Here is a 12,323-nt window from a genome sequence, read left to right as displayed (position 1 = left end):
GTTGTTGTTGTTGTTGTTGTTGTTGTTGCTCCTTGTTCTCCGTTGGACAGGGGGTTATGGTTAGGCATGGAGAGGGGACTTTTGGTTATAATGGCACTCCCGCCCCTCTGCCTCCCTTTTACTTTTATTTTTATTGACTTACGGACTGACTGGCGGGTTGAGAAACACATAACATTGCAAAAATATGCGTCTTAATTTTTGCGCTTTTATTAACATTTTGATGTCAAATTCCCTGTTTACCTGTTTGCCTGTTGTCGTTTTTGTTGTTGCCTTTTAAACGTCAAGGATTGCCACCAATCTATTTACTTTGTGCTGCAACCGCCGCCGTTTACGCGTTGGCAAAGGGGGCTTGGAAGATCCTCGTAGCAGTGCCAAAAGAGGTATTCCACACACCCATGCGGAACACGGCCGGTGCTCTGCCCTTAGAAACTCGCGCGGCAGCTGCAGTCATGGATGCCAGGGGACGTTTAGCACCTGCCACTCCTTCCAACACAAAGCCAAATGCCGCAATGCCTGCTGCTACGGCTGCTGCACGGCAAGTCTCCACAGACGGAGGAGTTGGCGCGGCCGGTGCGGCAGCGCAGGGCGACCCGCCGATCAGTCGATGGCGACTCGCACGAGACGCAGCAAAAAAGGGCCTGAGCTCAACGGAAACTCGGGGATCATCTCCCCCTGCTGCACAGACCAAAAGTGATCGAGTATTACCATCTGACAAGAGCGCAGCAACGCGACAATTTTCTTCCCAGCCAACTGGAACCTCTCGTGGAAATTATACAAGTGCTGCAGTCCCATTCACACAGCCCACTGCAGTGGCCGGTGCAGCGGCGCAGGAAGGTGATCCGCCGATCAGTCGATGGCGACTCGCACGAGACGCTTTGGGGGGGAAGGTTTCACCACAAACAGGAACTTTGCTACCAAAAGGAGTTTCCATGGCTTCTGGTGTGGAGTCAGCGGCTAGTAGACCGGTGGAACCGAGGAAGCTTGTAGGAGAAAAGAGCGGCACGGATCGGAGAGAGGATAGAACTTCTCCGCCCTCTGTGCGAGCGCCAGCATCGAATCCATCAGAAGAAAAGAAGGACAATTTCTCTTCCACGCAGCTCTCTCGTCAGAAAATTTCAGCGGGAGGTAACGCGGAGAATTTGCGGCCATCGAGAGTGGCCACCACAAGTACGCCGCAGGAAGAGAAAATGCCGGGTAAATGTTTTGGTGTAAAAGAGGGGAATCCGACATGCATTTCCCAGAGCGGCAATAAAGACAATGAGCGCCCATTCAGCGTTTCTCCCGCTCGCGGAAAACCCTCCTCGTGGACAAGGCCTCGTGAAAACACCTCCGTCAATAATACTGTTGGGAATCCGTTCACGAGGGACCCTTCAATGGGGAAAAATCCGGCACCACAGGCATCTAACGATGAACAAGTCGAATGGAGAAAAGATGCTGTTTCTGGTTTACGGCATGGGCGGATGAGTCCTTGGCGATCATCCATTGGAACCCCCTACGCGGCACCCCGGAGCAATGCGACTCGTGCACGTTCGCAACCAGTTTCCATCTCTCGTTCTCGACCTCCAGAGAATGAGGAGCTTATGCGGTTTCTTGGTGCCTACGGTACCCCACCGAGGCGTTCCACCGGCGTTTTGCCGTCGCAGCAGATGGATGAACACCCAATGGAGTTGAGAGGGCCTCTTGTTCCCACTTCTCCATACGCCGTGGCACGTCGCAGTCTGCGTACAACAACGCCGCCAAATAAATATCGTCTTCTTGACGAAGGTGAAGACGACTATGATGAAAGCTCAAAAGTGATAGAAGAAGAACTCTCAAGTCTTTTGAATGGACTGGAGGCATATCAAAAACGGTTAGAGCGGGCGGCGCTTGTGGTTAGCTTGGAGAGACAACGTCGGAGACGTCACTGAAAGCCCTACGCTCTATTTTTTTTTTTTTTTTTTTTGAAGAGGAAAATATGTATCCGTCTGTTTTTTGTTTGTTGTTGTTCCTGTAATTCTACTGTCGTATGTAGGACTCCATCCATCTCTCTCTTTCTCTCTCTCTTTTTGTGCGTGTATTTGTTGTTGTTGTGTATGTTTCTTGTGTGTGTGTGTGTCTGTGTGGGCAGCCATCCCCTTTTCGGGGATGCACCGAGAGAGTGAATGGATGAGGGGTGAGGAGGTTTGGCGGGGAGGCATGGCTGTAAAATTGGTTACAGATTTGGCTTCTCCCTCCTTTTGTCCGCATCTCCGTCGTAGCACGGTAGTAATAAAGGAAGCACCATGAAAAGTGAAAAGAAGAAACGGAGAAGCACTAAAATGGAGGCTTCTCCGTTGTCCATTGTTTGCTTTCCCTCTGTCTTAGTTGTTTCGTCACCCCACGCCTTATTTTATTTGCTACAGCCAGGCAGAGAAAAAAGTGAAAATGTGGTTGTCGCTTTTATTTTATCACTGCCTTTCACCCAGTTGTAGCCATCAAAGCGCTAAAGTAAGATTTGACAAAAGAATTAAAGAAAAAAAAAAAAAAAGAAGGGATGATTTTATAACTTTTGCTTGGTGCATTGCATTATGGTTTTATGCGTATTCCTTGAAATTGTGTGTTTTTGCGTGTGCAGTTGGGTGGTGGGAAGAGAAATATCTGTAGGACAAGGGAATAAAAGGAATTGAGGGAGTTTTATGGCTTTTGTGGAGTGTGAAGAAAGTTTTGGCGGGATTTTATTTATTTGGGAAAGAGAAGGAGAAGGAGAAGGGCAATTGTATGTACGTATGTATGCAAAAAAATTTTTTTTTTTTTTTTGAGCGAGGTTTGGGGTTCTTCCACTCCTCTCGTATTGTATCACACTTTTTTTTTTTTTTTTTACCCCTGCCCTATATTTGTGTCCCTTCTTTTCTTTGGTTTATTGTGCTCTACACGTTACTTTGTGTTTCGTCTTCTCCTTGTGTTTTTCTTTTTTTTTTTTTTTCTTTCTTTCCTTCTTTGTATGTATGTGGGTGTTTGTCGTGTCTTTGTTACTTCTTTTTTTTTTTTGTGTGTGTGTGTTTATACGCCTTTGTTTCCTCTTGTTTCAGGTGTGTTTTCTCACGAAGGGGAAATTGCCGCCTGCGTGCGAGAAGGACGGGATTTGGTGAGTGGGATGGAGACGGCGTTGGATGCCAGCGACCAGGCAGCGCTTACCCGCATGTACGTCAAGCAGCACAAGCTCAATGAGATTTTTGCGCACTTTCTGCAGTTGCTAATTTATCACAAGCCGGAAAACCCTCGTGCCTTCCTGCAGCGAGAGATCCGGCTCATGATAGCCACGAAGACATCGACGCCACTCTTTGGGGAGCAGGATCTTGAAACGATGTTCGATCTTATAGATGTGACGAAGCAGCGCTGGGTGACGGTCAGCCAACTACGGAATACATGCAAGAACTTAGCAACAGCTGCCGGAGAAGGAAGTATTGGCCTTTCTCCTGCTCAGGAGGAGGCGATTGAGCATGCGGCCGATGAAGAGGGGCATGTATCAGTGGAGAAGTTTAAGGAGGTGCTGGCGATGCAGCTTCTCACTAGAGACATCTGGAAAGAATGAATTGTGATGGAAGGAGAACGGAAATTGGAAAGAGAAGATGAGGATGAATAATTGTGTATTATTATTAGCCGCTCAATGAATTATGTATATAACAAGTGTTACCTCTTTTTTTTTTTTTTTTGCGCAGGAAGCGGACCGTGGTTAAATTGATTACTCTTTTCTGTTGATTTCTTTTGCCCTTCTCATTTTTATCATGTACTCTTCTTGTGTGCTTTTTTTCCCTTCTGGCGGGGAAAAACTCCCACATGACAGTGAAAGGTGGAGGGCGTTCCTCATCCTCTTTGCGTCCTTTTCTCTCAGCTTTATATTGTCTAGGAATAAATAGTCATATACATAGAGAGACAAATAAACGTTGCAGTGATACTCGACCCCCGGAGGTGACGAGGAACAGGGGAGGGGAAAGAGAGAGACGTTCCTAATTCGGGGGGTATTTATTCTGTCTGAATTCCTCCGTTGACCGTGTGTCCCTCTCCCTGTTCTTTTTTTTTTTTTTGTTATTTCCGTGTGGAGTACGAGACGAAGAAAGGAGAAGGAGATATCGTTTGCTGCAGGATTAGTGTGTAGTATTGCGTAGCATGTTGGAAAAGCAACTTTCTGTCCTTCTGGCAACATATCTCAATCGCTTTATCTGTGATCTCAATGAGGAGCAACTGCGTGTCTCCCTTTGGTCCGGTGACTTGGTACTGCGTGATCTGGAGCTGCGAACGAACATCATTGACCAGATCATTCTTTTCCTCTTTCAGGGTCGGCAGGAGGGCGGAGGCCACGAGGAAGCGGCGGGCGGTGATGCCGCAAAGGCGGTGGCGCAGGCACTCATGACGCCCTTCACAGTTGTCAAGGGAGTAGTGAAGAAGTTGACGATCACTGTTCCGTGGTCTGCCATTGATCGCGAGCCAATCAGTGTGGAGGTTCATGGGGTGGAGATTCTCTTTGGCCTTTTGCGTGGAAGGCCACACAACGCCGATGAGGATGCCGCCCGCGTTATGGTGGTGAAGCAAAAACAGTTGCAAATGTTTGAATTGGGAAGATTAGACGGTCGAACGGAAGGCCATGCAGTTGCGACGGGCGCCGCTCTTAAATCCGACACCGGAGGTGGGGCAAAAAAAAATCTCTCTTACGTTGAGAAACTCATCGAGACAATCAAACGAAATATCCATGTTGTGATGCGCGATGTATCTTTGAACTACGTTGTGAACTATCACGGTCTCGCTCCGTGTTTTAAATGTGCGCTTCGCGTGTCGTTGGATTACATGTGCGTCACCGCAACGGATGAGGAGTGGGAGGATCGTTTTGTCATGGACCTTTCAATGCCCTACCGCAAGAAATTGGTGATGACCGGGCTGCGGGTTTCAGTCCATGCAATAGAAAAACAGCACGCTGAGGAGGCAGAGACTCCGGGCGATGAATCGTCAAAGTGGCAGAGGGAGATGGATATCGTTGAGGTGGAGGATCTCACAATGTGCCTCCACTTATCAGGAGGCAAAGAGAGCGCAGATATTGAGTTGGATGCCGCAGAGCAATCTGTGATTTCTGTGAAAACAACTGCTCCCATCCGGCTTCGAGCATCTTTTGGCGTAATTGGGTTTTTAGCCATCATCAATGATTCACTCAAAAATGGTTTACTGGGGTTGAACTACAGGCAACACCTTCACTTCCTTGCCAAAGGTAACGAGGAGAACCTAACATGGTCGCAGCGACGCTGGAAATTTGCTCTTTGTTGCGTCATGGACGACATCAGAAGATCCAAAAACAAAACAAAAGGGCATCAGCGTTTCATTGAAGGTGTTGTTCTCTTTGGCAAACGCCGAAGGGAGTATTGTGCGTTATGGAAGAGATGCCAGGGGGTAGAGTGGCTTCCACCCCTTACGTCGGACGAAAAGGATAATCTGGATACTCTGGAGGAAATCCTTACAGTGGAGCAAATTGTGTTTTTGCGGTGCCTGGCGTATGCAGATCTGAGTAGGGAACGGCAATCCATGAGGCAACAAAAGTTGTACATTGAGGATGTAAAGAAGCGAAGGGAGATAAAAAAACAGAGCGTTGAATCAAGTGGCAGCCGGTGGTGGTGGTGGTGGTGGCTTAGGCAGGGGAAGGCCCATGAAAGCGCCACCGTGAGTGAGGCAAATGAAACTGAAAGTGTGGCAGGCGGATTTGAGGCGGAATGGGAATTTGGTTACAATTTTCTTCAGTGCATTGCGACAAGACATGTGGTGGGGAATTCCATGAAATCATCATTATCGTCGTGTCCGGCATCAACAGCTACCATGGCGTCTACGAAACCTGTTCTCATTGACGCGCAGTTTCCACAGGTGGATGTGGAGTTTGAGCCACACGTCTGGAGGAGCGACCTGTCTGAAAAGAAGCCTCTTCTCTCATACCTGGAGAATCTGCAGCAAAATCTAAATGCCCGCTTCAATTCTGTGGAGTTTAAATACACTCTAACCTCAACTCCACAAGAACAAATTGTTGGATTCAGCCTGTCCGTTGAAAGTGCTTCTGTGGGCTTTACCGGATCTTTGCCATCCGCTGTGCTAGACACACGTGAGTTGTGTGAAGGGAAAAAGAGGGGAAAGGACGTCGTTGATAGCACTTTTATGCGTGAACCTTGGTTGTCCATCAGTGTCAATGAAACACATTCCATGTTAAGTGCTTTTATCACCAGCACCTCTCTAACTCTTCAGCCATGGTGTGAATTGCAGTGGTGGATGGCCGGTGTTCAACATTTTCTGGCAGCACTGCCAGAATACACGAAGCAGGAATTCAGCTCTCCCTGTGAAGTGCCCAATTCGCACAGCCGCTTATCATCTTTGCCTACAATGGATATTAACTTTGCTGAAGTTTTTCTTACCGTACCTTTGTTTAGTGCATACGGGAACGAGAGGAAGCTGGTTGTTCACGCCCCCGACATTCATCTATCCACTGTAAGCGAGAAGAAAGAGGGGCAGAATGATCAGCATCGGCTCATACGAGAGCCTCCTCCCATCGTGGGCTTGCATTTCTTTGTGGGTGAAGAAGAACCAGTTCGACTTTACTGCGAGGGCATTGGTGACATTTTGGTGTTATCCTACGTAAGGGTGGACGTGGCATTCGCTGAGCAGTTGAGTGCTGAGGTGAGTACGCGTGCCAAGTTGGCAATTGCCCCCAGCGTGCTTGGACTCATTAATAACCACATGGAATTTTTGGGGGTTTCACAGGGAGATGTTGGAGAATCTCTTCTTTGTGAAGTTATGAACAACAATGGGAAGTGGTGCCTGGAGTCAAACAATGCGCTTTCTGTTGGAGGCACCATCATGACATTTCCAGGAGCCCGATGCCGCGGTTTACTCCGACTGCTCCACCAGTCGGCTTTCGCACGAGGAGTGGACCACAGAGAAAGGACCGCGCCGTCTGCTGCCGAAGCCACATCGCCACTGTTGCACCGTTTGGTTTTACGTATTGACTTTGCACATGCAACTTTGCGTAACACGAACAACGAGGACGTTGTGGAAGTGGAAATGCCGGGGGTGGAAAACTCAGGCTATGAAGAGGCATCCTCATTCGGATCTCTTCCGTCAAAAGATGCGTTTGTACTAGATATGACATCCTCCGTTATGAACGGTTACAACAGCTTGATTTGCCTACCGGATGTACATGTCACGGCCCCTTCGGGCCAACACGTATTTGTGCTTGAGGGTCTGAGAGTCATGTATAGCACTACCACCTTGCTGGCTTCTGTGGAAGCCGAGGTGCTGGACATACGGGTCTGTCAGTCTCTTGTTGATTGTGTGGAACTGTTGCTGATGTCCTGTGCCTCATGGCAACCGACTCCGTCCTCCGATTTGCTGACGCGTCCCAGCCTGGAGGAAAATCCAGGCGTGACCGTTTTTTCAGGCTCTGCCGCAAACACTGGCCAATTCATAGAGATGAGTATAAAACGGTTGAAACTTTGCTTTCAGTTTCACCAGACGGAGGAGTGTGTTGCCGTGCACCTGAACGAATTGTTACTCCGTGCTGATAACTCGTGTGGTGGTCAAAATTTAAAACTACAGGGTTCTCTTGATAGGGTGGAGTACATTGTGGAGGACGCGGAGGGTGTGAAAACATTTACGCTTCTTGCGTCCAGCACCGGCCTTCTGGGAGGCGTAGAGGCCCCTTCCTTCACGTGTATCGTGGAGAGCACGAACGTCGCGGGCGGTGGCGTTGGTGGGCGAACTCGCGTGTCGTTTTGCATGAGGGGTGGCAGAGTGGGTGTGTTTTACGCGTACTGGATGCGGCTGCTCTCGGTGCGGCGCGACCCCACCGTTGTGAGTCTGTTGAATCTATTTGACTCTGATGACTGCAGGTGTGGCTTGCCCGATACGCCGAAGGCCCCTCAGGAAATATCACACAAGTCAACACCGGCGAGTGCTGCGAAAGTTGCCCCCGGCTCGATTGTCATTTCGGGTGAAGTGAAAGCGTTGGAGCTGCTTCTTGCAACGGACGCCACCCGGGAGGTGGACTGGCTGAACAGCGAGACTTACTGCTACCTTTTTGTTGATGGGGTTTCCCTCTTGGCGGAGACTCAAGGAGACAATGGAAACAGCCGCCACGGCAGCCGAATTGCGGTCGAAACGCCTCCGTCGCTCCGGGGGCAATTGAAGCTGTTTGGCATTTCCCAATTCTCTCCGGGAGGGTCCGAAGGCGTGTTGCTACCATTCATTACGCAGGTGTCTTTAATTTTTGAGAATTACACACGGCTGGTGCCAAACGCAGAAAAGAGTGGGTACGAGTATGTCAAGGGTGGAAGTGAAGACATGGCAGTTCACGTATTGATTGGTCCGTCGGACCGCGATGACAAGGCGAAGGAAGTGCCGGCGGAGGCGGCGATGGATGTCAAACTCACCATGCCCATGCTGAATGCTCTTCTATGGGTATTTTCTGCCAACATTTTTAACGCATCTCCCTTGGCCGATGGGGTGCAGGAGTCTGAAGTGACAATGCCGACAGTGGGGGGTGGGAGGTTGGTGTCCAGGACCGGATCATCGTCACCACCACCATCACTCTCGTTGCTTGTCACCATTGCCTCGGTGCGCTTTGTTCTCATTAAGGAACCTGATATTTTTGTCATGCGTGCTCAGTTTCAGGTTTATTTGTTTGACGGTGGTGAAAGCGAAGATGCAGTGACGCAGATGATCCATATCAATGCTCTGACTATAGATGATATCAGCCCCAATCGCCGCGTTATGAGACGTGAAGTCCCTCAATGGCAACAGCAACAGCATGGCATCACACGAGAGGCACACACAAGTCAAAAGAAGCGGATGCTTGAAGTGGAGAGTGGATGCATCACCACGTTGAGATTGCTGGAAGGTATGAACAACACCATGTTGGCCATGACAACCAATGTGGTGCTGAACGGTGTACACTTTTCCACTGCCAGGTGTTCGTGGACGACTCTCATGGGCATGCTGCTGCTTGACGTCTCTGCGGCGGCATGGGCAGCGTTGACAAACGGTTCCTCTAAAGTCCAGGGCGAGTCGACATCGAAGCCATTGACGCTGGAAGTGACGGTTCACCAGATCCATGTACAACTGGAGCTGCCGTGGGAAGAGCCTCTGGCAGAACTCTCAATACGCTCCGTGAGCGCGCAGCTTCATGAGTGTGATGGAAACAAAATAGCGGAGTTTTCTTTGGATGATCCCATCTCTTTTACTCCTTATCTCAATTACGCACCGCAGGTGAACATCCTGGAATGGGGAGAAATGAGTGAAGAAAAAACGCACACCACTGCGTCAAGGCCTTTTCTTCACGTCATTTTCACAGAATCGTACGAGAATTGGAAGGAATACGATTTCCATACATCTTATGAAGAGAAGCCACAGGTTTTTTACCCCAATAGAGTAGAAGTCACTCTTCAGTCGCCCAGGCTAGTTGCGGATGTGAATTTTATGATGCGTTTATTACGCTTTGCGTCGGACGAGGCGGATGCGTACAGTTTGCTTTTGGGGGCTTCAACTTCCGTAAAGGCAACGCCCATGACGTTTGTGACCGTGATGGATATTTCCGTGAAGGACCTCCGGGTGCTTTTTTCCACGCCGGAAGCAACACCAGCACCACGCTGGTATCTTACTGTGGAAGGTGTAAAGTTGACAAATGAGTGTGCCGAAACGACTGTTAGCGACAAACCTTTAGGAGGAATGGAATGCTTGAACTGTTTCTCTAACGTCTACACTGTGAATGTATATGGAGCGTTCCTCTCCTGTCAGCAGCTTTACCCGTTACGGTTACCGAACACTGTGGTACGTGCGCAGATCCCCATACCGCAGAGCATATTTACTGAGTGGAAGTCAACAGTATCTGTCACACCCGATGATCGAGCGCACGTGCGCTCTACGTTTAACTTTGTTTCGCCCTCATCACTGACTGACCCCCAATTGATGCCTTCTTTTTGTAAGCTTGTTCACATCCAAACGGAGGATGATGCCTCCCTTTCATTTTCTGCACTTCATGTGCGAGATGCACTGCGTGCGCTGCCATTGCAAGCGCCTTCTGAAGATGTGCCGCCATATTACGTCCCGCCCGTCAAGTTAGCTCATGCGCCTGTTTGTGCGACTTCTTCCGTCTCGGTTACTCTGCCACGGGTTTCCGTTCGATTGACGGAGAGCGGTCACGTCAATGCGACAGCGGATGCATCTGCAGACGGTGAAAAAGGTGCAAGCGGCAATGGCCTTACCAAAAGTGCCGCCGCCGCTGCCGCCATCCTTGCGGAAATTCGCTTTCTTGAAGTGGTGGCACTCTCCGCGTCCTTTTTCCCGCATGACGAGATAACTATGCGGGCGCGGCTTTCTATACAAGGGGCATTTGAGCTTCTTGACGGGAATGGCGTTGTTGTATTGTACCGCCGCGGGAGCGCGACTTTGGCGCATGAAAAGCAGCAACCCTCTCGACATTTGCGTGACGCCGATGACGCCGGGCTTCAAGTGGACGTGAGCGACACCCAAACGGAACGCCGGATGTGCCTGGAGTCGAATGGGATCATTATCTCACTGCGGCCGCACACGGTGGATTTTGTTCTTCGCATGCATAACGTTATTGGTCTTATGCATCGTGAAGGGCTCTTTTTGGTTGAAGGCAAACAAAACACGAGCAACAGTTGGGCCAAGAACGAGGGTGACGCCGATACAGCTGAAATTCCAGTTTCCCAGAATGAAAAACAAACAGTGTTGATTATTCGTGTTGCTCATTTTTTGTTGATAATGGAGAATACAGCGCTACTGGAAGCTCGAAATGTGGAGTCACGTTTAGGCTGGAAAGATGGAAGCACTGCAGGTATTGACACTTCCATTCCGTACAATATTTTTATTGGGGATCTCTTGTTGCGAGAAACGGATAGTCATCATATATTTGTGTCTATTTCAGCCCTTGAGCTGTCTCTCGGAGTAGGAGAAGTGATCATTCGAGCAAATCCATTTATTATAAATAACTACGACGTGTTGTTTTACGCGCGTCTTTGGAATAGTGCGGAGGCGCTTTACCTTTATGTTCTGCAGAACGTCACATTCTCAAAGAAACATGAAGATGGGTTTCAGCAGACCGTGATGGTAACTCTTACAGATGTACGTGTGTGCTTTTTTCTATCTCGAGAACACCCTGCTTCTGGAGAAACGGCCGGCAGGATGGAAATTGTGTTTCCCGTTGTGATTTTAAAGCAACAGGCGAGCACAGTGGGGAGTCGTGTAACGTTTGAAACGGAAAATGGTATCATACGCTATCGCCGCCCAGAGGGTCGGCTGCCACCCTTTGTGAAAAATATTTGCTTTTCTTGCTTTGTGGAGAACGGCCTTGTGACGCAGTCTTCTTCCGTCATGATACGTCTTAGTGGCATTGAGGCCTTTATCCCACTTGGGGATACTTTGCAGTGTTGTGCAGAGGCAGTGGCGCAGGCGTTCCTGCCGCTGCTTTCCGTTTTTTCTACGGTGTACCGCGACGTTGACGTTGGCCCTTCTCCCACGATTGATGTACCCGCAACGCCACTATGTTGCGACAGGCTTGTCTTTAATGTTCCATTGGTTTCACTGAATGTTTGTGCCTCCCAGTCGGATGAAGAGGAATTGGTGGAAAGGCCTGCCGTTCTTTTTGGCGTCAGTTTCCGTCACATCGTCTATGAGCGAAGCCGCACCGGTGGGAATGAGAAGACACTTGCCCAGATTCAATCCGTCACCAGCACTGTGGACGCAACCCTCCAGAAGGAATTTGTCAGCGCAAAAGCCCCGAACGGAGTGCTGGATGAGCCGTCCCAGTGGGCCTTATACTTCTGTAAAAAGATTTCATCGGGCGAGAGAAAGGCGTTTCTCCCCTCATCATCTCACACGGATGAGGAAAAAGAACAAGGCGAGGGTGGATATGCATTACAGCATGAACAGCTACCTAGGCGTCTTGTAAGTGTTATTTTCCGCGCCCATGCCGTCAAACTTACCGTTTCACCAAAGCTTCTTAGCACTCTAAACGAGCACGTTCTTTTACACGTTGCATCCGGAGTTCATCGCATTAGGGGTATGACGGCATCGTTGTTTTCATCCCGTCATATGGGAGATTCTGGATCTTCGTGGAGTCACAGCTCTGTTAGAGACCCCAATGATCGTGTTATCATTATCACAAGTGATTGTTTTCTGAGCAATGACCTCACACTGGGTGGAAAAAGTGGATCATGTCTTCGATTTTCAAAGGGGGCCATTGAAAGCAATCCGCATAATAAAATAACTGTGAAAGGCATTAATCATGCAAAGGGTTTTGTGTCGATTTTTGTGACTCCCGA

The 12,323-nt window shown here is 49.2% G+C and overlaps 3 protein-coding genes across 3 annotated transcripts, besides 8 other annotated features; all 3 read left to right on the top strand.

Annotated features, from left to right (window-relative positions):
* Positions 1-28: part of a microsatellite that runs on past the window's edge.
* Positions 1-12,323: part of a sequence feature (heterozygous, Esmeraldo-like haplotype) that runs on past the window's edge.
* Positions 396-1,907, top strand: Tc00.1047053509599.50 (hypothetical protein, conserved; the record flags this gene model as incomplete). Its single annotated transcript, XM_811069.1, has 1 exon — positions 396-1,907. One exon carries the CDS (start codon positions 396-398, stop codon positions 1,905-1,907), a length of 1,512 nt encoding a protein of 503 aa, XP_816162.1.
* Positions 1,923-1,942: a microsatellite.
* Positions 2,047-2,102: a microsatellite.
* Positions 2,706-2,728: a microsatellite.
* Positions 2,753-2,775: a sequence feature (AT_rich).
* Positions 2,923-2,957: a microsatellite.
* Positions 2,960-3,550, top strand: Tc00.1047053509599.40 (hypothetical protein, conserved; the record flags this gene model as incomplete). Its single annotated transcript, XM_811068.1, has 1 exon — positions 2,960-3,550. The coding sequence occupies one exon, from the start codon at positions 2,960-2,962 to the stop codon at positions 3,548-3,550; it is 591 nt and encodes a 196-aa protein (XP_816161.1).
* On the top strand, positions 4,126-12,323 carry Tc00.1047053509599.20 (hypothetical protein, conserved; the record flags this gene model as incomplete). Its single annotated transcript, XM_811083.1, has 1 exon — positions 4,126-12,323. A coding segment is annotated over one exon (8,198 nt), but the record flags the coding sequence as incomplete, so codon positions are not given.
* Positions 5,609-5,628: a microsatellite.

The sequence above is a fragment of the Trypanosoma cruzi genome, genomic scaffold, assembly GCF_000209065.1.
Source record: "Trypanosoma cruzi strain CL Brener 1047053516289 genomic scaffold, whole genome shotgun sequence".
NCBI classification, from domain to species: domain Eukaryota; phylum Euglenozoa; class Kinetoplastea; order Trypanosomatida; family Trypanosomatidae; genus Trypanosoma; species Trypanosoma cruzi.
This window is presented reverse-complemented; position numbering and strand designations above follow the sequence as displayed.